This window comes from Silurus aristotelis (genome assembly GCF_946808225.1).
Source record: "Silurus aristotelis genome assembly, chromosome: 18".
NCBI classification, from domain to species: Eukaryota; Metazoa; Chordata; class Actinopteri; order Siluriformes; family Siluridae; genus Silurus; species Silurus aristotelis.
This window is the reverse complement of record NC_139591.1, coordinates 1,170,912-1,198,879: the sequence shown is the minus strand read 5'-3', so window position 1 is coordinate 1,198,879 and position 27,968 is coordinate 1,170,912. Positions and strand designations below refer to the sequence as shown.

The 27,968-nt window shown below is 36.8% G+C and overlaps 1 protein-coding gene and 1 long non-coding RNA gene across 3 annotated transcripts; one reads left to right on the top strand and one right to left on the bottom strand.

Moving 5' to 3' along the window:
* The first annotated feature begins 127 nt into the window (after positions 1 to 127).
* LOC310741296 lies at positions 128 to 7,664 on the top strand. The gene is made up of 3 exons (XR_014537922.1): positions 128 to 272; positions 6,731 to 7,060; positions 7,157 to 7,664. It is a non-coding gene; the product is annotated as an uncharacterized lncRNA (long non-coding RNA).
* Positions 7,665 to 8,982: 1,318 nt separating this feature from the next.
* On the bottom strand, positions 8,983 to 11,874 carry spp1 (secreted phosphoprotein 1). Of its 2 annotated transcripts, none has more exons than XM_083567692.1 (6): positions 11,720 to 11,874; positions 10,493 to 10,562; positions 10,317 to 10,373; positions 10,123 to 10,164; positions 9,664 to 9,921; positions 8,983 to 9,521 (listed from the first exon to the last, which is right to left on the bottom strand). In XM_083567692.1, exons 1-6 carry the CDS (start codon positions 11,857 to 11,859, stop codon positions 9,234 to 9,236), a joined length of 855 nt encoding a protein of 284 aa, XP_083423818.1. In that variant the 5' UTR covers positions 11,860 to 11,874; the 3' UTR covers positions 8,983 to 9,233. The 2 variants fall into 2 exon arrangements, with proteins under 2 accessions (XP_083423818.1, XP_083423817.1); XM_083567691.1 differs by having other exon boundaries at positions 8,983 to 9,542; positions 9,679 to 9,921.
* Between the last annotated feature and the right edge of the window lie 16,094 nt (positions 11,875 to 27,968).

Below are 27,968 nucleotides of genomic sequence, written 5' to 3'. Positions count from 1 at the left end.
AGACGATAATTACACAAGAAAATGTGCTGTTTGTCTTTTGGCTGTTGTCAATAAGGAGGATCTACTCAAAGATGAGAGATGTGAACCAAAAAGCAGGTTTTAATTCCTTTAATGTCAGTAACCAAGTTTAACCAAGAGATGTCAGTAGTTCCTTTTAATGTGAGGTGTTTGTTCCTCTTCTGCTCAACAACATGCCAATGTAAAGGGGACTCCTGAAAAGTTGTGGGTGACTATCAGCTAATGCTTTTTAAACATTCAGAGATCCAGCTTCAGTAAGTTCATATGTAATACATTATTTATAGTTTTGGACTAGAATTGTAGAGTATCTGGGTGTCAATGATTGTATTGCCATGTAAAGACACGCATTACATTACAGCATTTCATCTTTATATATGACGGCCTAAAGACGTATGAAAGGGTTATTAGAGACTGAATTAAATGCAGTAAGAACCTGTAACACAGTATTACATATACAGTGACGCATTTACAGTCTTGAACAATGACTTATATGTCACTAAACATTCTCTAGTTAATTATGTTGTTTTTTTTATTGTCGATCCTCTACATTTACATTTACATTAATGGAAATTGGCAGACGCCCTTATCCAGAGCGACTTACAACTGAGCAGGGAAGGGTTAAGGGCCTTTCTCAGGGGCCCAGCAGTGGCAGCTTGGTGGTGGTAGGATTTAAGCTTGTGACCTTCCGATCCAAAGTCCAACGTCTTAATCATTGAGCAACCACTTCCGCTACACCAAAGGTCCCCAAGAACCCTTTCAGGGCCCAGTACTGGTCCATGGAAGAGTTGTGAGGGTGTCATCAGAATGTTCTGGGGAAAATGTCTGTAGGTATGACACTATTATTTATTGTGTTGTGCCCTTTAAAAGCTACTATCCACATTTGCTCTTTTTTTTTTAAACATGTTTTATTACAAGCTCAGCTAATTATTAACACGAGTGTGAAACGAACATCCAGTTACATTTATAGCATTGTCCTTATCCCGAGCAACTTACAATCATCTGATTCATACAACTGGGCAGCTGTGGGGTTGCCACCACCTCCCACCACCTCCCTCAAAGGCCAAGCGATGATGATAACAGAGAGAGAGTCAAGTCAAGTCAAGTCAAGTCAAGTCAAGTCAAGTTTATTTGTATAGCGCTTTTCACAACAGACATTGTCTCAAAGCAGCTTTACAGAAAACAACAGTGAAGGTGAATGGTGTGCGTTTGTCCCTGATGAGCAGCCGTGGCGACAGTGGCAAGGAAAAACTCCCTTAGATGATATGAGGAAGAAACCTTGAGAGGAACCAGACTCAAAGGGGAACCCATCCTCATATGGGTGACATCAAAAGTTTGGTCATAAATCTTTCAACAATACAGAACAATTTGTGATCATCATAGATCCAGCATCTACTTCTCCATGCCAGGGCCTTTAAACACTCGGCATCTACTTCTCCATGATCATCCATAGGTCCATAATCGTGACTGGAGCTGGCCAAACCTCAGGATGCCTCGGGATGGGGAGAGAAAGAGAAGCAGTGGAGAGGAATTAGCGTAGCTGCTGTTCATGATATTAACAGCACAAGTTGATAATGTGCATGTGATCAGATGTTCTGGAGCACAAGGTTGTGATGTGATGTGTGTGATGTGTGTTATGTGTAGGCTTTGCTAAAAAGATATGTTTTTAATCTGCACTTAAACTGGGAGAGTGTATCTGAACCCCGAACACTGTCAGGAAGACTATTCCAGAGTTTAGGAGCTAAATGTGAAAATGCTCTACCGCCTTTAGTGGACTTTGCTATTCTAGGAACTACTAGAAGCCCAGAGTTTTGAGATCTCAGGGAGCGTGACGGATTGTAGCGTGTTAAGAGACTGGATAGATACATGGGAGCCAAACCATTTAGTGCTTTATAAGTGAGTAGCAGTAGTTTGTAGTCTATTCGAAACTTAATAGGAAGCCAATGTAGGGACGATAAGATTGGGGTTATATGATCGTATTTTCTTGACCTAGTAAGAACTCTTGCTGCCGCATTCTGAACTAACTGAAGCTTGATTATTAAGGATGCAGGACATCCACCTAGTAATGCATTACAGTAGTCTATTCTGGAGGTCATAAACGCATGGACGAGCTTCTCTGCATCAGATATAGATAACATATTTCTTAGCTTAGAAATATTTCTGAGGTGAAAGAAGGCTGTTTTTGTAACTTGATTGATGTGATTTTTGAAAGATAAGTTGCTGTCTAAAATAACTCCCAGGTCTTTTACCGTTGAACTAGTAGTTACAGAACAACCGTCTAAATGCAGGCTGAGATGCTGGAGCTTCTGTGTACTATTTTTTGGGCCGATGAGCAAAATCTCAGTTTTATCAGAATTTAATAGCAGAAAGTTATGGGTCATCCAATCTCTTATTTCTTCAACACACTCAGTTATGCGAGCTAAGAGAAAGAGAGAGAGAGAGAGAGAGAGAGAGAGAGAGAGAGAGAGAGAGAGAAAGAGAGAGAGAGGGAAAAATAGCTACTGATGAGAAAAAGTGTCCCCACACTAAAACAACCTGTACCCCAAAACATGACATATCTATAACACACTTTCATCTAATGTAAAAGTACAGTAAAGTTCTATACACACATGAGTTTAGAGAGCAAATAGTCAGCTGGAGTGTTATCAAGGGTGGAATGGCCTGCACCTTCACCACACCTAAATCCTATTCAACAAGCTGACCACACACACACACACACACACACACACACACACACACACACACACACACACACACACCACCAACCACAACGTGAGAACATTCTCAAAACTACACTGGTCCTTGGCGTACACTGGAATAAAATGTTTTGTGGTGCAGTATTGATCCTGTACAACAGTGCTCAAGACTATATAAAACACAAATACACAATATTTTGCAGGACAAAATAAAATTCATGCAACAATGAATAAAGACAGTAAATACTGAGAACATGAACTGAACAGAATTGTGTAGCAGCAAATAACTATTGTAGCAACCTGAATATTTCTGAACCAGCAATGGGCTGATGAGTGTTTCCACTTCTTAATATTGGAAAACATGCATGTAGTGATCTTTAAAAGTCATGTATTCGGGTTAAATAAAGTTCATTGTTGGAAATTTAAACTCCCACATGTTCCAGGGCCTTAGCGCTTGCTAGAGAACATACCTCCAAAAAATATCATAGACAACAACAAAATATAAAGATTCGAAGATTGCACAACCTAATTGTATTTATTTAGAGTGTAATTATCTTCTGAATGGCATCTGAAATTAACTGTAAATTAATGCAGCTATTAACAGTTTTGTTTTTCTGTCATGTTGTTTTACTTGTCAGTCCTGTTGATCTTCACTAATAAACCAGAAATCGTGAGGATCTTTCTCGCTCTGCTGAAGGCCTGCTGTGTGTTCACTACAGGAGTTTTTCACTAGCATGCTGATTACAGAAGGTGGCAGTGTGGAAACATAACCAAATCAGTAGAAATGAGAAGTGTTGAGCAAAGTCAATAATTAAATACAAAAAAAATGTCAGGATTAGAGAAAAAATTGGATTAAAAAATATGGATTAAAAATCCATACCGATTGTTTTACCGGCTTCTGGTTCTATGTCATTACGAGAGTTCTATGTCATAGTGATTCGCCCCTAGACATCACATGCTGTTTGTTTTTACACGTGAGATTGCACGTTGCACGGAAAGAGCTATAATATATTTATTAATTATATAATTATGTTTATTAATTGAAAGAAGAAGAAGAATTGATATATTCACACTTATTTAATTTAGCAGATTTTCATGATTCATTAATGTTTTGGGTTTGTTTGTTTGTTTGTTTGTTTGTTTGTTTGTTTGTTTTTTTAATAAATAGATATCGGTCAAATCCACTACCTCTAGTCAGGATATTATATCAAGATATCAAGATTTCCACTAACCAGTGCATTTTTTGGAGGCTCACGAGGAAAAGCATAAGCAAACTACACATCAATGCTCAGGATTAGTCAAAGTCAACTAATTATATGATGTAATATTCAGCAGTAATCTGTTTTTAACTGCTTTTTTAGATCAAGTTGAATCATATGTGCAAGCAACTGAACCACTAATACCTTCTGATCACCTACTTGCTGAAACCACATTAATGATGTACATGATCCTGTCTAGACCTTATCAAAACACAAACCTTATCAAGCACAACCACAAACCTTTTCACTGACAGTTTCTATCAGGAAGCACCTTGTGAAATCAGTTTCAAAATAAGAAACTCTGGTCTGTTTTAAACTCTGAAAGTGAAATATGTGGATTTTTGGCAGAATCATAAAAAAAAGAATGAGATCCAGTAAGAGGTTGTTTCAACTTGTAGTAGTTTATTTTTGGTCCTGTAAAAAAATTGACCTGGAAAAGAAAAGATTATTCATAAACTACATTTTTTAGAAGCTACTAGAATCCTTGTTGGATGGATATGAGCTTATGCAATAAACAGTGTTTTGTTCACACACACTGCATTTGATAAAAGTTTGTGGACCATAAAATTGGTGCTCTATCTGTATCTTTTAGATCATCCCATTCCACATTTAGTCCAGATTCTCTGTTATAATATCCTTCAGTCTTCTGATCAGATGTTGCACAAGATTTTGTGGAAATTCATTCATCTACAAGGGCGTTAGTAAAGTCAGGTACTGATGTAGATGAGGTGAGGAGTCCTGGGGTGCAGCGTTTATCTTCATCCCAAAAGAGTTTAATAGGGTTGGAGCTCTATTGCTGTAGATCTTCCACTTCATTATCCAGTGATGAATTATTTCTACTCTGGTCTCTTTCTGTATGGCCGTCTTGACCTTCTGTGCTCCAGGGGCATTGTATCATGGCTGAGCTTGTGTTCTGACCTCAGTTTCTTCTTCTTCTTCTTCTTCTTCTTCTTTCAGCTTCTCCCATTAGGGGTCACCACAGCGGATCATATATATATATATATATAAAATTTGTTTTTTTTTTTTTACTGAATTTCTTTACTTGCATTTGACTCTCAGGATTTTGTGCCAGACTGGAAAAACTTTCCTTTAATTATTCGCTCTTCTGTACATTCACAAACACTTTATCAAACCATAATAACTTTTCACCAGTCACTTTCTTCAGTCGGTGTCCGATCTCATTGTTTGACTTGTTTGGCACAATCTCTGCTTGGGTATTTAAGAAAAAAACCCTATTCATAAGCGTGTGTTACTCACGTACAGTAACATATCACACACCAGTGATTTTGACTCACAGGAGGTGGTTTGTAGAATAGAAGGTTTGTGGAAAAACAAACCTCCTACCATTCGATGTCGGACATTAAAAACGATCCAAAGATATGAGCAATGATTGATGACAACGTGAGACTGAGAGACACAGAAACCTGTGGTGAGCAGAAAAGGGATTTTTCCTGACTGGATTCTGGGGTGGGATTAGAAACAAGTCTGCTCTGGTTAGTGCGAGTACATCGGGTCAATTGGTGATATTTGGTTCCTTTTACACTGGAAATGAACTGGTGCATGTAATAAAGTGCCTGTAAAGCTGCTTTGAGAGTTTCTATTGTGAAAAGTTCTACAGAAACAAAATTTAATGTAATCAAATAATGTTTTTACTGCAATCCTTATTGTAATACACATCTGCACACTTAATCACCACAAAGTGTGCGTATTTAGTTTATAATAGGAGCTAATAATAACCAAGATCAGTGTTTCTTTCTGAGTGTTTTTCCTGACACACCCATTTACCATCCAGTCTTTTAAAATAGCAAACCAATGAATGTAAATCCAGAGAGCTTTGCTCAAAGTCCAAGATTTAGGTAATTAATTGTAGTTCTAGGTTGGAGCCCAGCACAGTTTTAGTCCCCATTTGATTTGATTGTCCCTAATAATGCCTCTCTAGACGTCAATGGAAAGATTTTCAAAGAACCTCAAAAGAACCCATTTTAAACATATCGTAAGGACATGATCAGTAGTGTATTATAAAGACAATATCATTCGTACGCGGTTGTCATGTTCAACCTTTAGATGATTCTTACCCATCATACATTCCTCATCTAATCATGTTAGGATCATTATATAGCCAAAAGTATTGGGACGCCTGACTTTTCCATTCCTATGTTGTTCTTCAACAAACTGTGCGTCACACAATCGTATCTGATGCCTTTGATTGCTGTAGCATGAAATTTTCCCTTCACATGAACTGCGAGACTTAAACCTGTTCCAGCATGACAATACCCCTGTGCACAAAGCCGGCTCCCTGAAGATCTGCTTTACATGGTTTGGAGTGGAAGATCTCCTGCTGTAGAGCTCCAACCCTATTGAACAGCTTTAGGGTGAATGTGAACATTGACTGCACCCCAGGAATCTTCTCACCTTCTCACCTGCATCACTACCTGCATTTACTAACACCCTTGTAGTTGAAATCTCACACAAATCTACACCAAATCTGGAGGAACATCTTCCCAGAAGAGTGGAGGTTATTATAACAGCAAAACATGGACTACACGTGGAATGGGATGAAAACATCTTAAACTCAGGTGTCCACAAACATTTTTCATAGTCGTTCTGTGATTTGATCAAGCAACTTAAAACAGTTCCAGGTTCCTGAGTGTTTTTTTTTATATTGAATGTTTTAAAAAGCATCTTGTTCCAAACCAGGCGAAAACTCCACGTATGAGTAATTCAAACTAATGTTTGGATTTCCACACTGTAATTATACAGATTAAGTAAGGCCACTGACGGGAAAGACGATGTCAGCGGATATTGCTCAAAGCTTGTGGAGCATCACTCATTCATCAGTCTGGACGTATTCCTGAACCCACCCTAAAATTACAGCTGATCAGTATATAAACTGCAGCGACCCAGAAGCAGAGACACTGTGGAATATGTGGACTGAATAAAAGCGTACAAGGTGACGATTGATTTTACAGGTGTGTCACAGCACATGCAGATTTACTGACTTTTCTTCTGCTAACCTGTTTGATCTAAAGGATGTGGAAGTTGAGGACGACACTGCTGCTGATGCTGCTTTCATTTGTTTTCGCCAAACCTGTAAGTAAAAAAAAGTGCAACAATCAGTTGTCTGTAATTGATAAGACTTTTTTAGTCACACCAGGATCAGTTTCTCATTGACGTATTTGCTTCCAGCTTCATCCCAGGTACGGAAATAGACATCTGACAATAAACAGTAGGTTTCATGACTCCAAATCCATGGAATCAAATGAATCAAGCAACTCATCTTCTGAATCTGAGATGTCTACATCCAGTGAATCTGGTACTTCTTCAACTAGTGACTCCAGTGAGTCTTCATCGTCTGAGGAGGATTTGATCACCACTGCTGAACCAGAGCCTACCAGCCGTACAACTGTTCTACCACCGTTAGTCACGTGTTTTACTGTGCATCAGCAAACTGAGCCTAGAGGAGATATTTAGTTGCTGTACCATAAAGCTTAAGAAAAGACACATAAGTATTTTAGTCATTTGCTGGTCTGATCAAATCTTTTTCTATATTCAAAACACTTAGATTTTTATTTGATTTGATTCATTTGATTTCATTGTTATTGCGCTGTAATGATTTGACAGTAACATTATTATAGCAAAGGTAACGTTCTGTATTCAAATATATGCAATGCATTTTTATTGTCATGTTACAATAAATAACGGCATGAGTCACTTTATTCTTGTCTTCAATACGCATTTACATTTAATCCCAATTAACCTGACAGATGTGTCCTGCATGTGGATCTGAAGTGCATGACCACCATTTCATTAATAATACACATACTTCCAGTTCTGTGGAGACAGTGGCATTGAGTAAAAGACAGGAGGTGGAGCTGGAGGTAGCAGAGCTGAAGATGTTGAGATGTTTGTTGGGAGTGACGATGGACAGGATTAGAAATGAGTTTATTAGAGGGACAGCGCACGTAGGACGTGAGATTGAGGTGAGATTGAGATGGTTTGGACATGTGTAGAGGAGGGACATGGGGTATATCAGTAGGAGAATGCTGAGGATGGAGACACCAGGAAGGAGGAAAAGAGGAAGGCCAAGGAGGACGTTTATGGATGTGGTGAGGGAAGACATGCAGGTGGTTGGAGTGAAAGAGGCAGATGTAGAGGACAGAGGGTATGGAGACGGATAATCAGCTGTGGCGCCCCCTAATGGGAAAAGCCGAAAGAATAAGACGATACTTCCATTTCTGTCTATAAAAATTACAGCGCCCTCTTGTGGAATATTTTTTAATATTTCAGAAAGTTTATGAAATTTTGATTTGTCCCTCTTTTTTTGATGAATGTTTGAAATGTATCATTTAATTGAGCCACAATTTAAAGTTTCAGTTTTAACTGTAGTAAAAATGTTATAAAATTTTCAACCAAAATGTGTAAAATATTTCGATAACTATATACTTTATCGCCAGCTGGTTTGACATGGTCGCTTTTATATAAATTATATATTTATTAAATATAATATACATTTTAATTCAATAAATATTTATTCAGGCTTTGGTTTACAGGCTTATGAACAGCTATTTCGACCTATCTTTTTGTTTTTAAATGTGTATAATTTATATTTTAAGTTTGTATTTTGATGCCAGACTTTTAGACCAATCACGAGCGGCCGCTGCTGTCTAGTTTGCTATAATGGATAGATGTGGAGTTATTTAATTTTAATGTATATTATTAGTGTTGCCTGAGAAAATGAGTGTGATTATTTTAAAGCCAGGATGAACCTTTTTTTTTGCTACTGTAGCCACAGGTTCGCTCATTAGGAATAAACTTATAGGGACTAAAATCAGGAAATAAAAAAACATATAGTATTTGCATTTTTCTTTCAGTAAATCCGCTTTGAGACGACGTGTTTTGTTAAAAGTTCTACACAAATATCACTGAATTGTATATATTTTATTGGATTATATTATATTTCTATATACGTTTCTATATTTTAATAAAATACTGAATAATGACCAACCAGTAACTTTTTGAAAAAGAAAAAAAGACTTTAATAATAAATGATAAATCATGATATAGGGATGAATAAAATATATTACATAAACTTATCATAAATGATTGTGCAAATGTAGGTTTGTTTGAAAGAAACGGCTTTTGGACAGGTAACGAAATGCAGCTTCAGGATTAGAGCAGGCTTTTCTGCGCCGTATCGTTGCATTCTGCTTCTTATCACACGAGGTGAAGTGAGTCACGTGTCACCAGCAGGTCTGGGCTCATTTTAAGCGATCACGACTTCAGAGTTGTCACTCTTGATCAGTGCAGTCTGGTCGGTGGTGTTGCTCTCGTTGCTCTCGTCGCTCTCAGACGACTTGCTGTCGGTCGTGGTGGGCGCGGTCGTGTCCTCCTCGCTGCTCTGGCTGTCTTCGTCGCTCTCCTCACTGGGCGTGGCATCACTGGCACTAGAAGTGGAAGCGGTCTTTTGCTCTTGCTGGCTCACGTCGTCAGCATCCGTGCCACTTGAGGTGTCCATGCCCTGGTCCAGCCCAACATTGTGCACCTGCAAAGCCTGAGGAACCAGAGGAACTTGCTGAGATTCAGATTTTGTTTGCTTAAATAGACATTTAGATGATGCTTCTATTGAAATCTTCACACATGAGAACATGGAGCACAATTTATTAGATATTAGATTTGAATGCTTTCTGGTTTACCTTGTATACTTTCACATCGTTATACTCGGTCTTGTCAGACTCATATGATTTATAAGGAGAAGGTCCTTTCTCGATGTTGTTGCCATCCACATCATAGATGGGTTTCTTGTAGTCACTCTGGTAGCCAATGCTGTCTCCACGGCCGTTAATTACTGGGATCAGAGTGGTCTCCATGAAAACAGGAGGAATGGTGGTCTCTCCGTTCTCATCAGACTCATCGCTGTCACTATCATCAGCATCATCATCATCATCATCATCCTGTAAAAAAAAAAAAAAAACAGCCCAAAGATCATGATATGGGATCTAATAGTCATCGACAAGAACATGAGCTACTTTTCCATCCTGTATAGGATATTCTTATCAAATGAGTTTTACACTGTAATTAACAGCATGCACAGTGAAGACTTTATGAGGAAAGAGTGTCTCATGAGGTTAGCAAGCAGGATGAGTCTCTCGTACCTCTTCAGAGCTGATGTCAGCGACTGGAGTGACTTTCAAAGCCTGGGAGAAACACAAGCATGCCAAGGAGCAGTTATAAACCACTTAGAAACATAATGTCTCAATATGAAACTGTTTTATTAGTAAATGATGCCCTGAGAGGTTACAACAATTCCACAGCCGTGTAAAATGTATATCATGTTCCAAACGTTCACCTGAGTATCGACAGGCTGCACCTCAGAGCTCTCTGAGCTGCTGGCTGAACGTTTGACCTGTAAAACAGAAGACATGAACTCATCACAAAGGAATACTGTGACTCAAAGAAAGGTTTATTAAACTATTCCTTCCCGAAATGACTTCCATGCACTAATATGAGTTGGTCTGAACTTACAGGATGACAATAGACTGCTGCGAAAAGCAGCACGAATACAATAACAGCCTTCATTTTTCCTTTGTGTGTCCTAGAAAAGTGAGAAAAGTTACACATCACCTTGAGATCATTGTTCATTCGCATTTTTTTCAACATGACATACTTTTATTCTTAACCTTATTTTCATACTTCATCGTTATACATTTATACTTTTATTTACTTTATTTCATTATTATATTCTATTTATATATTTTATGTTTACACGTTGGACAGTCGTAAAAAAGCATTTCACATGTCGTACTCTGTATAAATGCGTATGTGACAAACAAACTTTGATTCATCGTGCATGAATAAATAAAATAATCCAGACACATAATAAAAGCAGGACTCCCTCGAGAAAGACCTCATCACATGCACAGAATTCCTATAACTTTAAACTCTATCAATTAGCGTTCCGGGTGTTTTTTTCACGTCTATTTTTCCACAAGGCAAACCCACAGCGACGGCCGTGTGCCCATATCAAATCAGCCACTACATTTTTGGCAGACAGGAAACAGTTTCCCTTTTCTAACTACATCCAGCTTTCACCATGAAACAACCCCCATGTTTTCTTTTTTTTGCCACGATAACACTACAACTATAAACATCAGCCGTGAGTGTTTTGCTACAGCTATAATAATCTCCTTTCAGTGGAGCCATTAGAATTATAATTTACTATATTTAAGCAAATGTTTCTCATTAAGGACATTATTATAGCAAATCAACACTTTTGTGTCTTTGATGTAAAGGCTGAAAAGCTGAAGGAGAACATTGTGAAGGCTGTTTCAGGTTTTTTGTTTTCCAGTTAACTGTTGTTATTATTTGTCTTTTGGCATGAGGCTGTAATTGGGTGGTTTTGTTGCTGAAATAAATGAGTCAGCTGACCTTTATAACTTCCTCTTCTGTTATTCACATTTTGCTTCAATAAACAGCAAAAAAAAAAAAAAAACCAACAACGGTGACGATTTCACAATTTGATTCCTTCTGTAAGTTCATTGAGAAAACAAAAAAGCAAAAATTCCCTTGTGCTTTAGTTAAAACTCAAACCAGCGCTGATCTGATCTTAAAAAAAAGCTCTAGTTATGCTTTAAGATATTAAGTGTCCCTCATTCAACTCATACATTCAACCACCAAACAAAAAAGAAAATACAAATTAAATAAATAAATTGAATAAATAAAAACATTTGAATAATAAAGGTGGTGTTTTACCTGTATCCCTGTGCTGTTGTAAATCTCTTGCTGCTGTGTTCTCGTGGATCTCTCACTACTTCTCTTGGTTTTGTTTTCATGCATGCAGCTGCATGGCTTTTAAACCCTGCTGTCCCTGGATTCGGCCAATCAAAGTGCATCTTGTGCTGTCACGAGTTTTACCGCTGATGTCCCACCTTTTCTACTCCCACTCTTCCTGTGGGTTCTGTGGCCAGCCAATGCAAACATTCAGCACCAGCATGGCAAAGAAGAAAAAGAAGGGAAGAAAAACATATCTTGGATTGTTTTCAATGTTATAGACATTTTCAGACTGTTTGTGAAATAAAACATTTCTTGGCAGCCTGAGTCTCTATTGTACTGGAGTATATGACAGTCAGTCTGTCAGTCTTTTGGACTTCATTATGAGATAATCAGAGGTGCCAGAACTTTTCCCAATGAAGGGCCAAAATCCAAAAACTTGATTGATCGAAAATAATGGTTCCAATATTAATTATAAACTTTAAATCACATTATACATCACCATAATGCCTCTGTTTTTTTTTTGTTGTTTTTTTTGTTTTTTTTTAAATGTATAAATAAACAGAAAACATGAGTCTGTAATCTGCTAAAACAATCCAATTTATTGTACAATAGAATTCTATTTCTTTTACAGATATTCAGTGACCTTTAATAAGAGACATGAATCTGCTTCTTATGTTTCCAGTTTGTTTTTCCTCTTCTGATATATATTTATATATATATCTCATATACCAAATCAAATGTCACTATGGAACAACTTTGATCATCTCTGCACTAAATCCTTCAATAAGCAGCGATGAAAAGGAAGAAACTACCTGTACTCTTGTTATACTGTGTAAGTAAATGCTCCTATTGAAGTTTTTTCTAATATAAAATAATTGAATAGTATAGTGTAATCCCTTTTTAAAAAAAAAACTATTTAACGTCACTAAATTAATATGTAATCATTACATTGTTATAGACTAAAGATTATTTAACCATGTAAAACTTCAAAATAATAAAAAAGTCAGCATGTATACGTTTTAAGTTTCTGAAATTCGGCAGCAGCAGTGGCTAAAAAAGTGGAGACTATAAATGTCTTTGGACCGATTTATGATCTACTTTTCTAAAACATTGTTATAATAATACAAGCAACAAAAAACCCACCATGGTGGTACTGTGTTTGTGAATTAAATGTAAACACTGAGTGTTTTATGACTTTTAAGGCGCATGCATCTGCCTTTTGTTTGTATGCAACAAACTTATGGGCAAAAACACTCAAGCACTGGACAGTGAACGAGTGGAAGAAAGTTCCAAATAGGAAATTTGTGTCTCTACCAGAAGAACTACAGGAGAGAAGATGTGATCAGACTCCCTCACCCCCACACTAACACATGGAGGTGGACGTTTAATGGTTTGGGGTTGTTTTGGAGCAGAGAAGGTTGGAGACTTATTCTGGAAAGTGAAAGAAATCCTGAACCAACATGGATCCCATTAAAAACTTCAACACCATGAGGTTCCGTCTGGACTGCGGCTCACTGGAACCGACTTCACCGTACAACAAGACGATGAGCCGAATCGCACGTCTGAGTTCTGAGAACAGGGAAAGGGGTCTCGCTCAAGGGTCCAGCAGTGGCAATTCGGTGGTCCTATGATCAGAAGTCCAACATCTTTACAACCAACCAAATTTTTATTTGAATATAATTCATAAAGGAGCTCGTGGTTAGTTCAGTATAGCTCACTAAGTTATTTGTTCAAAAATGCATTACTCATAGAGAGAATTGATAAATAGACTGATTGATTGATTGATTGATCTGTTGGACTTCTTCAGATTAACCCGTCTTTTGTGTGATACACTCCACCATTGTTCAGTGTACAATAGTGCATTTAAAGCTGAGGTAAGAAGACTCCAGACAGTGATACATTCCAGAGCTGTACATCATGATTTGTCATTAAAGTGTGCTTAATTAAATAGAGCATCTAAGTGTTTATTAGGGCTTGTGATTTGTCTACCTGTCACGAGTTACACCTTCAGGCAATAAGAAAGCATTCTTCAGGAGTGATTGATTGTAGATGTTTAATGGCATGTGCGGTCTTCTGTATGATGCCTCATGTGCGGGGAGTTTTGAGTTTTGTGCAGGGTGTTGACTCAAAGGTAGTCGCAGCGAAAATAAAACATCACAGGGAAAAAAAGCTGTATCAGACACACTAATCCTAGGTTGGAGGTCGTTTTATAAAGATTGGATGCGTCAAAACATGTTGCATTGCGGTGTGATTGGACGGAGGGGGGGGGGGGGCTGAAGCTGCAATGTTTTTCTTTAACTGGGTTCTTGGCACAGACGAAAAGTCTATAGTTTGTGTCTGGAATTTTTAAATGTTAAAATAAGCGTCTCACTGCACAGCCTTGGCTGCCAAGCTGCCCGTGGATCCCAGACGGATTAACACAACGACAGCACCACATTACCACAGGATTACAGAAACTTTCCCACTTTCTGCAATCATCACACAAAACCTGATGTCTTCACATTCAGCAAAACTTCAGATCCAAAGGTCACTGCATGGTACAATGTGACAGTGGATTCGTTGCTTTGATTAACAGATGAATGAACACTTTAATATGGAATTTTAGAGTGAAGATATAGACGATGGAGCAGAATGTTACCCTGTAAAGAGCTGATATCTGCTCAGTTGTATCAAGTCGGTCTGCATAATGGAGTCAAAATGCAAATTCTTTAGATGTTAAAATTAAGCCTTGTTTTCTCGATGATGTTTTACTGTGTTTGTTTGTGATGAAACAACAAGACATTCTTAATTCATTTCTCTGGATTTTGCTGAATGATGATGCATTAATAAGATCTATAACAGCGAAGATCTACAACATTGAGATTGTGAAGCAAAGAGCAGGTTTTTATCATAATAAACTTGCTCGTATATGTTATGGTTTATCATTTTTGGAAGGAGTCTCCAGTGTCAGCACTTCCAAACTTTTAGAAAATGGAATAGAAGCTGGCTGGAGACTTTTTAATGATTCTACATGGCTCTAAACTGATCACTAAGTGGAACTCATTTATTTTTTAACACTTCATTGAACATAATAGAAAAATTATAATAATAATTAAAAAATAGTCATTTGATACAAGAAAAATACACTTTTAAACGCAGTCTTATAGGAACATAATGCATCCTACATAATCTAATACAACATACAAGTGTGTACACAATAAACATGTTACATAACATGTTTATTGTCAATTAATCAATAATTTATTAATCAATTAAGGCTGAAATGCAACTGCAGTGACACAGTGCTCATTCTGTGCCTTGCGATTATCACATGGTAATATGAATTAAAGCTATGTACATTTTCATACAGGTTGAATACCATGTATTCTAATACAAAGCCCATGGAGCATATCTAAGAATGTAGTTCTACTCTGCATGATCATTGGCCCCTATTTTGCTATTTGATTGCTGTGGAAACTGTGGCTTTAACTGAGCCCTGGTCCCACATAATTAGTTTTATGAAGCTGATGTCACCTTTTATAAGCATAAAACTCAAAGTGCTGCAGGTTCTGGACCATAAAATAAGACTTAAGCCATCAATCTCTGTGGTCAGTTTGTATGGAAATCTTACGAGGTTTCGGCTTGTATTTGTGTAGCCGCACTTGTTTTTTAAAAGATCATTGAAATAAACTATTAGGTCCTGCACCATTAAATGGTACATGAGAGTATTAATAAACAGTAGGAAAGATTATGTGGTCTAGATTAGACTTGTGCATTGTGTCGTATTAAACATTAAACACTCAAATAACTCAGGACAGGAACCCACTCTGAGTAGAAACATCTCAACATCCCTCTGGGACACAGCAATCTGTAGCACATGCGTGAAGTTTGCATGCAGGTCGCAGTGTGTTTCCAAAGGTATATAATGCATTTGTCCAAAAGTGGACCATAAAGCCTAGTCCTGAAAGCGCTGGGATTTTAATGGGTGGTTTTATAGGGTAGGTTTTTAACCCAAAAGCCTGATAGACATGTTGCCTTTTTGGGCTTTACCTCATTAAAGTCAAATCTGTAGCCAGGAAATAGGTCATTGATTGTAAATTCAAGTTGAGAGGGTTTAAGGGATTTCCTTATTAACAAAACAGAAAGAAAAACAGGAATTGTGCAGCTAAGCATTTCTTATGGATTTGCTTTCATCTCGAATTGAATACTGTGAATATAAGAGTAAGACAATAGTATATAGATGCATATACACTTATAAACATGACTGTGGGACATCAGTTTGGGCTTGAGATGCTTTCTATATAGCCTCAGGCTTGCCTTGGCTATGCGCATGGAATGACGTCCCTTTTTTCTAGAAAACAGCCTAGAAATTGTGTAATGCATGAAAGAAAATAGCTAGATGAAGGATTAGGGTTGAAACGGATTTGGTGTTTGTTTGTTTTTTTTGTCACAAACCTCAATTCAGTCATTTTGCATTTGTATATAATCCTGGCTTTGCTTTGAGACCAATAAGACTTGATCTTAACTTGATCACAAAGTCCTCAGTCTTTAAAGTCCTCTGTGTGTGTGTGTGTGTGTGTGTGTGTGTGTGTGTGTGTGTGTGTGTGTGTGTTTGTGTAAATCCATAGGTATAAGACTTACAGATCTTTTTAAGTATATTTAAGTGGCAAGAAATTCATTTAGTACAAATGAAGGAAATGTTCGGATTTATTCGTCATCTTACAAAGTCAATGTTTGCTTGCAGTTTGAACAAAACACAGTTCACGTCCACGACAGCAACCCAAGAAAGAACAATAAAGTTAATCTTGTGGAAAAACTCTTAAAACAAACGGGACATCTCAGCCTTTTGAGAAAACAATTTTGCCCAGTTCGACTACAAAAGGCTTAAGCAGATGTTTGAGCAACAGCTCAGGAATTAATGAGACACTTTCTAAACGAACGCTGTTTGTTTGGAAAATGTGTCCATTTGAAGAATATTAATACTTTGTAGTGTGACACGGTTGTGTTTGGTTTAGAGAGCAGCCACAAATATTTATGACCTTTTCAACATATTGCACAACTTGGTGTTGGCCAATAGGCTGCGCTTTTTCTGGGGTATTATTGTACTCAAACTCCAGTCAAGAGTGAAAATGGTGCCATTGCTGTCTGAGTTTCCAAACCAAGACACTATTAAATGGAAACAGTCTCTATTGATGATGGAGAACAAAAATATATAGTTTTTTATTAATCTAAATGTTTTGGTGTTTTTATTGATTAAAGGTAGACGTGTAAAAGGGATGTCAGTATGTCATCATTTACTGTAACATAATTACTGTCTACAAAAGGTCTGTTTTTCGCTCTAGGGACTTCATGTGATACTTCTTAAATACTTGTTTGTGTGTGTGTGTGTGTGTGTGTGTGTGTGTGTGTGTGTGTGTGTGTGTGTGTGTGTGTGTGTGTGTTCACATACATGTGTCGGCGTGCGTGATATTACACACACCCTGATGGTGCAGTCTGATGTATTTTTGGCTTCTGCCCCTGCTTTCCTCCATGACTGGACCACCATACTTCCTGTCTCTCAGACCTGTCTTCACTGTCTTCTTAGTCACTGCACTAGAAGTTTGTTCATAAATCTTGTCTACTACGAAATACACTTTTCTTAATATAGAATTGGAAGGAATGATATTTTGCAGGTGGTGTAAATAAAGTCGCTTGGTCTTTACACTGTAAAGTATAAGAATAGAATAGAATAAAAGCGAACACAATAGAATAGAATAGATTCGATAACAGAATAGAAAAATATTTTTACAATAGAATAGAATACATGAGAATAAATTACTGTCCAATAGCCCACATTTACATACAATGTGAATACAATTAAATAGAATGCAATAAACAAGAATGTACCAGAACACAACACAACACAAAACAACACAACACAACACAACACAATACAGAATAGAATACATTACGTTACAATTACATTAAAAATGAATATAGTCAAATAAAATCAATAGAATTAATCAGAATGAAATACATTGTAACTGTACAGAATAGTATAGAAAATTATTGATTAGATGGATTGATTTATTGCCATGAAAAAAGCTCAATATTCTGTAATACCGTATTTGTAGGGAATTAATTTTCCCGGCTTTACTCCAGATGTTCCATCTCAGCTAACACACAGAACTACGTCATGGAATCAAATATATTCACTGTGAAGTTTTTTTTTTTTTTTCCGTCACAAGGAGCAAGTAGTTAATCTTGAACCTGTTGTAATATATAAATGTGATGTAATGTCTGTGAAAGTTCAAGGTTTAAGGTGCACTGGCTAAAAATACCCAAGAAGGACACAATATGTAAAATAGAGTAACTGAAATGTTGAGTAGATCATTTACCACCAAGAGAATGCTAGTCTCTGACATTAAGCAGAAGGCTTCCCATTTTTAGAAACTGTCTGCTAGCATTCTCTTTGTGGTAAATTATTTACATAACAGTCTAGTGAGGCGCTAACTACTGTATACCACGCTAAAACACTTAATTACGCATACTTAATAAACGGTACAGAAAATTCACGGTTCGGGACGTCCCTCAGTTTTTAAGTCACGGTTCAGTACAGTTTGGGTAGAGTTATGGGGGATGAAATGCAAAACATAAAATTGCTTGTTGTTTTTATTTAACACAGTTTGTTATTATTAACATTTGTGAACATCAACAGTTTACATTTTTTATTACAATTTTAAATAAAATGCCTGCTTGGTTAAATAATATATAAAATTGTATTTATAAAAAATAAAATATATATGAAATAAAATGTAATAAATCAAAATAATGCGATACACCTTTTTGATTATATTAATTAAATTGAGTAATCAATTAAATTGGTTCAAATTAAATTGATTAAATAAAATTAAGCAAATGGAAAAATTTTATTCAATATTTTACATTTGTTAGATTACATTTGGGTAATACCTGGGTTACATTTGGGTAAAACCTGAAATGCCCACACATTTCACACATCCCGCAAAACAACGCAAATGAGTGAGCAGCCACAGTGACACTGCGCTAACTCTAGTTTAGTGTAGTTTACAAGTAGTAGTGTAGTGCACAAGTGTACCAAACTGAAAGCCTTGTTACACCCCTAATAATTATAAATACTTAAAATACATCTGGCTAATACATATAGCTAAAAAGCTTGTTAGATTGGTACCTGCTAGATTGTCGATTCAGGACCTAACTAAAAATATTTTCTTATCTCACATTAAAAAGAGACACACAGTGCTAATAACTAAGTTTGAGACATTGTACATTACTTATGCTAATGCTAGCCTAACATTGTTTCGGCTGAAATACTCTCCAATTCCCAATTCCATTAAAATTGGGACTGTTTAAAATGAAATAATTTGTGTCGACAAATTGTGGAGCATTTCCAAAATAATGTTCCTCAACACCAAATTGGAAAACCATATACAGTACATAATATCAGCTAACATTTCATCAAAAGAATCTGGAGAAATCTCTGTGCACAAGGGTGAAAATCCATATTGGATGTGATCTTCAGGCCCTCAGGTGGCACTGCATTTTAATTATGTGATGAAAATCACTGCATGGACTCATTAACACCTCCAGAGTTCATTGTCTGTGAACAAGATGAGCTGGGCAGCTTGCACATTTGGAAATGCTACATCAATGTTGAAAGGTATATACAGGTTATGAAAGCAACAAATGCTTCCAATCAGAAAACATCTTTTTTAGGGAAGGCCTTGCATATTTGAGCAAGACAATGCTAACCACATACTGCATCTATTACAACAGCATGACTTCATAGTTTTCTGTGATAATTTTTTTTACCTTGATTATTTGCATGCATAGTGAAATATATTCAGGCAAAATGAAGTCATTTCAGCATAAGTAACTTATTAAAGTTGACCTCAAAGGAAGCAGTTAAATAAGTAATTGTACAGGAACTGGTCGAGTAAAAAATGTACTAAGTGTTACAGGACGTAGGAGATAGTACATCCTTCAGCACAGGTCTGTATGGGAAGTATGATTTTGCAGGCAGCCATAGTGTCTTCATTTAAAGAAAATACTGTAGAGGAAACGATGAGACATCTTCATATGCTGTCTGCCATCAGAGTTTCCACATTTCATTAAAAGATATTCTGGTTGTTTAATGTGTTTGTAAGAGTGTGTGTGTGTGTGTGTGTGTGTGTGTGTGTGTGTGTGTGTGTGTGTGTGTGTGTGTGTGTGTGTGTGTGTGTGTGTGTGTGTGTGGTGGTAGTAATCAGCAAAAAGTTCATATAAAAAGAATTGAAGGCAAAATAAGAATTTATTATGCATTTATATGGTGCAACTGCAAGTGTAACCTAAAGTCTTTCTTAATTTGTCTACTTTTTCAACTGTGAACACTGTGCGAGTTGATCAACCGACAATCAACCACTGAGCAACACTGTTTCCAATAACCAATCATGGATCACCACTATTTAGATGTACCAATCATGGATCATTATTGTTCAGAATGGCAAGTCACTGATTGCCTCTGTTTACAATGACCAATCACTGACAACCTCTATTCAAAATGACCAATCACCGATGATCTCTGTTCAGAATGACCAATCACAGATGACCTCTGTTCAGAATGACCAATCACAGATGACATTCGTCATAATGACCAATCAGGGATGGCCACTGTTGATAATGACCAATCACTGTTCTCCATTATTTAAAAAGACTAATCACTGATCACCACTTTTCAAAATGACAAATCAATGCTCACTACTTCATAATGACCAATCACTGAGCTTGCTGTTCCCAATGAGAAATTACTGATCACCACTGTTCAGAATGACCCACCTAATTTAAAGTGTCATCACAAATTCTTCCTTCTTTGTGTACCAAACATGACACAACTGAAAATGCAAATGATCATGATGAATGATTAAACAGGCAAATTAGACTAGGACCTCTTCTGACCTCTTTCATTAACTTTGTAACTTCAATTTGGTCACTTTTGGTGGTAAAACCAGAGCAATTTCCTAGAAGTAAATAATATTTTGGAAATTGTCCTCAATAACTACTGTGTGCACTCAATCCAAGTTTGAAATTATGACATGGATGAATGTCTGATTTAGGTGTTAAACAAAGGCTTGTCCTAATACAGATGATCACTAGTCCATCATTACAAATTAGCTGAGAATCCTATTGAGCTAAACTCCATTTTAAAATAGTTAATTAACTCCACTGTAAAACTTTACAAAGTATTAAAAAATTAATGGCTGCATCCATAATTATCCCGGGCTTTATGTGCATATTTCTGTGTGAATGCAGATAAAATGGCACATGAAATTTAATAGTTTCCCCTGTTAGAAGATGACAACAGAAGGATATTTTTGGATTTGGGATTAGTGGGTGTGATATGGAGGAGCTACGAAATATTAAGCTTTAACAAGCTTTCTGTTAAAAGATGCTGTAAAATTTCCTGACATTTTTGTTGAGGAAAGTCTATAAATTGAGGCCTGGCGTTTAAGGATAGTGTTAAAATCCTGGTTTGGACTCATGCATAAAAATATGTGCTCATTATGTTATGTGGTGGAAGTTTTGAAATAATGTTTTTTTTATTTTCTGGTTTTCTAACTTTTACAGCGCTGGAGAAGTTGGGAAAAATATTAAATGTGAATAAAACAATGTAATGATTTGCAAATCTCTTAAATCCATATTTTATTCACAATAAAACCTGTGAAATCATGTCACATGTTCAAACTGAGAAAATGTATTTTACATCTGGGAACTGAGAAGGTCAGTTGCTAAAGTTTGTGGAGAGGATTAATTATGTCTGATACAGAATTCTAGCTGCTCAACAGTCCTGGGTCTTCTTTGTCACATTTTTAGTTTCTTTATGTGCCAAATCAGTGAAAGGTCTGGACTGACTGCAGGACAGTTCAGCACCTGGACTATTCTACTACAAAGCCATGCTGTTGAAATAAATGCAGTATGCAGTCTGGCATTTTCTTCCTGAAATATGCAGGGCCTTCTATGAAAAAGCGTCATCTTGATGGAAGCATATGTTGCTCTAAAACCAGTATTCAGACATTGAAGGACCCTTTCCAGATGTTCAAGCTGCCCATTCCACAACCACTAATGCACTCCCATACCATCAAAAAGATGCAGGCTTTTGTGGAGGTCATGTGTGGAGGTCATGTGTGGAGATCATATGTGAAGGTCATGTGTGGAGGTCATGTGAGGTCAATGATTCCTGAAAGTGTTAATAAGTCCATGCATTGATTTCCATTACAGAATCATGCCTGTTTTTATATCATCTGATGACCCAAAGATCATAAGACTCCAATACTGACTTTTGGCCTCGTGCACAGAGATTTCTCCAGATTCTCCAAATCATTAGGTGAGATTATTTACTGTAGATGATGAGATAATCATTATATATGTAATATGTTGAGGACCCAATCGTGTTACTGACCTGCTGCCAATAAATTGAATTAGTCTTATGTACCTCAAGATGTTTCTTTTTAGTAACACCTACTTGTTGCCTTGTCCTAAACATCAAATTTAAAATGACCTTATTTTCTCAGTTTAAACATGTGATATGTTTTCTACGTTCTATTTTAAATAAATGTGGATTTATGAGATTTTCGAATCATTGCATTTTTTTTCATACAGCTTGCATTATTCCAAAAGTTTTTGGAATTGCAGATGCAGATTTCATATGAGATACATATTGAATCTTGTTATACTGTATTTGCTGTAAGCCCAGACATAAATTTACAAATGATTTAAGCTTTAGCAAACCCATGGTTAGAGTTGTCTCATTCAAAGCAACGTGTGGTTAGTTGGCAAAACATGATGTTTGGATAAAGCTGCAGGAGTGTACTCTACTGCAGCCAACACCTTGGCACATATAAACAGATCTAAACCTATACATGTCCGATTTGTATTAACACACATGTATTGTTTGCTCTTAGATCTTGCACAACCTTCCTCATCTTTGCCTCAGCCCAATTATTACAGCAGAGAAAAAGTAGCTTCAAGCTTCAGAGGGATGAACCACCAGTGCCAGGATTTTCTCCAGACAGCTTGCAGCAATGCGTTCTCAAAATATTTAACTAAATACATCTTTACCTCTCTGGTGTTAATTAACTGCCAACATGCTTCAGGTATATCCTAAGGAATTCGATCATATACATTTCAGCACAAGTCTTATGATGTCTTAAAAAAAACTTTGCCAAAGGCAACACAGTGTATGTGAACCTGTAAGCACCTGAATATCTAAACCTGTCTGTCTCAGGTATGTCTCTGATCCTCAGGTTTTCATCTCACTGACTTTACTATTAGATTAAACTGTAATAAAATGATTACTGAAAGAGCTTATTGTCAAAAATTGCAAAGCTACTTAAGAAAAGGAATAATTATTGGGACTCAGCTCATGAAATAGAGATAATAAAGAACTATAGGAAGTTTATTTACATTTTAAAAGGTCTATCTAGCTTGCTAGTTAGGTTACTGGTTAGTTTTGGTGAAACCTGCAGGGATTCCCAAAAGGTGTCCATTCACAGGTGTACATTTAAACAGTATCTATCCGGATGGATGGATGGATGGATGCATACTGTAGGTAGGCGGGTGGCAGGCAGACAGGCAGGTAGGTAGGTAGAAATTGACTGAGTGAAGCTAAGGAGCTTCGAAGGTTTTGAGCTGAAATCCCAACACCACCATGCTGACATGGGTATGACACTCTAAGTGCTGCTGTTTTCTTATTTTAAGCATGATGGGTTTCAGCCAAAGGAACAACTGCAAGAACAACAGTAGAAGGTGAGCTCACAAGAAAGGACCCAGAAGCCTTTTTATGTATACTCCAAACTAAACACACGTTATAAGAAGAGTCGTTGCTCCTCAGGGGTCCTTTAATTGACTGCATTACACTATGTAGTGACACATGGCTGTACATAGTGATACTCAGAAACATAAAGAAATGATAAAAAGACAATGCGAACTACAATGTTTCTAAGAAATCAACCACTTTAAACCCTATGCTCTGGAGTGTGTGGGGGAAATTCCACAGCTGTGGCTCTATCAAAGCCACTCAGATGCTCGGAAGCCATCAGGCACACTGGTGTTACCAGGAAAACTAGTCACAGTCTGTGCATTTTCATACATTTTCCCTTTAGGAAATCTGTGGTAAGATGAGAAGTCAACACTCTGAATGGATCCAAATTTATATTCTTTTAATATTTGCCAATAAATGCTTGTGCTCCCAATTTAAATTCATGACTATGCTGATTGAGGACTGTTTTTCATATAATATTGTACTGTAAATGTACATAAATGTTTTAGTGGATGTGGTTCATATCAGACCGAGCAGTAAAGCCTTAGTGGTTTTCTCTGAGGTTAAATGATTATGATTGAAAATGCTGGGTAATGAATTTATCACCAAGTAAAACACTGGGAACAGAAGTTCTAATATGGTGGCTATCAGCAGCCAGTGGAACAATAGAGGAATCACAACAGGAACATTTGATGAAATTGTTATGGTCAGCTGGTTAGCAAGCACAGAAAATATGAGTAGGAAAATCTTTAGTGATGGATCTATTAAGAGCGAAGTCTTCCAAAAATGTCATTAAATTTGAATCGAAAAAAATTCACAATGAACAAATGTAATATGCTACTATATTATTTTTGTATTCCCTAATTTGCCCACTTCTACTTATATAAATTGAGACATGCTCAGAAAGGACATGGAGACACTTTTCTTACTGTCATTTGTATGCTTTAGAAATAAAAAACTTCTGTTAAAACGTTTAAGGTAACACAAGAAAAGGCAAAACAGGTACGTAAATATTTTATATTTGTATATATTCTGTATATATTTTGTATTTTCATTTTTTTATGATTAAAGGAAAACTTTTCCACAGACTCATTGGTTTTGCAACGACGTAACAACACATCCTCCTGCATTATAGTTTTAAAGAAAGTTAATTCGGGACCTTGTTTTTATATACAATATTTATTACTGTAGTTTAGTGCTATCTTGTGTTTATTTACAGTATGTTGTAACACCCTGGTCCTAAAGGAACCTTGTCTCATGTCACCGTGTACTGAATATGGCTGAAATTACAATTAAAGCCACTTGACTTTTCACATTTCACATTCACAAGTCTCCATTGTCAACTATTTTAATCCAGTCAGAGCTTTAGGTTTTTCCACTGAAGGAAAATCTTCAGAGGAGGAGTTTGTTTTCTCGGTAAGATGACGAGCTGGTTTTTTTGTCCTATTAATATCACGAGAGGGGGAAAAAAACAAGACGCTGCAAATGGAACAACTATTTAGAGCTGCTTAGCATAAGTGATAACAAGAACTAACTTGCTTTACGTTTGTTTGACAATGCTAAACAACTATTTATGAATAACTAACTCATAGACTTTCTTAAATAAGTAGAATTAATTGTAATTGCTAGCAAAATGCTGTGGTGTGGGAGAAAGTAAACACTCACATTCTACTGTTTCCCAAAAACTACCCAAATACACTGTATGGCAAAAGGTTTGTGGGCATCTGAGCAAAAGGATGGTGTGTACAAACAATCTGAACCTTCCATTCCACATTTAATCTCCATTTGCTGTTAAAATAACCGCCACTCTTCTGGGAAGATGTTCCACCAGATTTCTGAGTGTGTTTGTAGAGATTTGTAGATGAGGTGAGAAGGCCTGGGCTGCAGACAGCGTTTATACTACAGGTGTTTAAAAGGGTTGAGGTCAGAGCTGTATAACAGGCCAACCCATGTAAATCATATGTTCTGGCTTTGTGCACAGGGGCATCGTCATACTGGATGGAACAGGTTTGGGTCGCATGGTTTAAGTGAAGAGAAAATGTCATTCTAAAACATCCACAGACGTCCTGTGCAATTATTAGCAATGTATCATAAAATCACTGATGATAAAGAGAAGCCGTCCTGCAAAATCAGCAACACACTGCAGATTTGTAATTTCAGTGTGTGGGCACGTTAAAAGGTCACCAACCAACGGCGGCTGTTAGTAAACTTAACTTGCTCTTTTCATGTCCCTCATTAACACACTTTCTAACAGGGAAAACAGATGTGTGGGACATGAAAACCTGCCGCAAGCACAAAAAACATCCGTGAAATGATTATTTAACAATGCGTCGCTTCAGAAACTGTGCACGACTATGTATTTTCAAAATATATTATAGATGTTCTACTCTCGTAAAATGTGCAAGCTAATTTTTCTGTTGCTAACACTCACGGGATGTTGCCAAAGAATTTAAAGGTTTAAAGTAAAACGTACTGATGACTGAGTAGCACGTGTGAAAATGTTATGAAAGATACAGAAAGATGTGGAAGATGCGAAAGATGACTGCAATGTAAACATACATACAACCCCGATTCCAAAAATGTTTGGACAATGTGCAAAATGTAAATAAAAACTGAACGATTTGCAAATCTCATAAATCCATACTCTATTCACGTAAAAAAAAAACATCAAATGTTTAAACTGAGAATATGTACCATTTATCAGATAGCTCAAAAAAGACCTGTGTTGCATCATGTCTTCTGTCCGTGTACACCCGGGAACTGAGGAGACCAGTTCCTGAAGTTTTTGGAGAAGAATGTTGTCAAAAATGTGTCTGATTCAGGATTCTAGCTGCTCAACAGTTCTGGGTTTCCTTTGTTGTATTTTTCATTTTATGCTGCACCAAATGTTTTTAAATGGTGAAAGGTCTCGACTGCAGGCAGACCAGTTCAGCAGCCAGACTCCTCTACCATGAAGTCATGCTGTTGTAACAGATCTTCTTGTAATATTATCTTCAGGATGCTAGGTAGTAAATAAAGATATAATTGTCAAGTATTTGAACATGGTGTACTTTAAAAAATACAGTGTGTTCTTCAGAACAGCCCTTTAGAGGTTTGACCCATGAGTCATTCAGCAGGTTTATATTGTGTGTTAGAGCAGTGAAACATGGACTCCAGGGTTAGAGTGTGTGTGTGTGTGTGTGTGTGTGTGTGTGTGTGTGTGTGTGTGTGTGTGTGTGTGTGTGTGTGTGTGTGTGTAAGGATCATGGTGGTCCAGGTTGCAATGCGTGGGAAATGGTTACTTCAGTCTGCAGGAAAAGCCAATAAAACTCTACTAATCCCACAACACACACTCATATTAGTTCCATCTGACCTTCTTTCTATTGACAAACTTAAATTTAATCTGATCTATTTGTCTTTTTTGTGATTTAAACGAAGCGATTAGACCAAAGTATAGCATTTTGCAGGAATTTGCAGGAATGTTTTGTTTTATGAACTTCATTATGCAAACTAACCTGCAAACTCAGATCACCTGCATGTTCACAAATAATAGGAACAAAAAAAATAGCCGTCATGTAGCGTTTTTCAGCTTTGAGATATTTTCTGCATCCAGTATCATAAATGAGATCAATACCTTCAAAAAGACTTTTCTCTAAAGAGTCACAATTTTTCATGTCCTGAAAGAGATCAGGTCTTTTTCTCTCAAGTCCTTGATCATAGATTAAAGATGGCAAGACTCAGAAAAGTTAACGATGTGATGCAAAGTGTCGTTTGTAACATATTTGCATCGGTAAAAAGCGATTGATTTATATATAATTATTAGTAGATGCGCTAAACGTCTATTTTTTTAGAAAGTGACCAAAATTTGTGACCAGTATTTGCTATGTAGAATGATTTCTCAGCACCGCTGCTGCTACGTGAATATAACGAATTACGACACTACGGAGACAAGGTGCGTCCTGAGAGTCACATATAACACAGATTAACATGGCAGAGGTAGAGCTGTAACTGCACACACAACAGGAAAAGAACATCTGGTTTTAACAATTATATGTCTTTTTTTTTTTCTTTTTGTTTATTTTTTACACTACAAAGGTGTGTACGTGAAAGGGGCCATGATTCAGAAGTCAGAAGGCGCATAATATTGCTATATTTGACCCTGTAGTGATAAATGACATTGTCTCTACATCCAACATTCGGCCACAAAAATGTAAAATATGATGGTTAGCGGTTTGATGAATCATGGAACAGCATTTCTTTTATCAGTATTATTATAGTTTTTATTGTAGTGTGAACCCATGCAGTGAATCTGAATCTTATAATTATTATCATGACATTTTCTCCTGACTGATTTTCCTATTCGAAAATGCATCATGGTTACAACCCTATAGTCTGCATTATGGGATATTAGAGGAACTCTCGAGTGTATATTTCACTCTCCTTACAGGGCTTATGGCC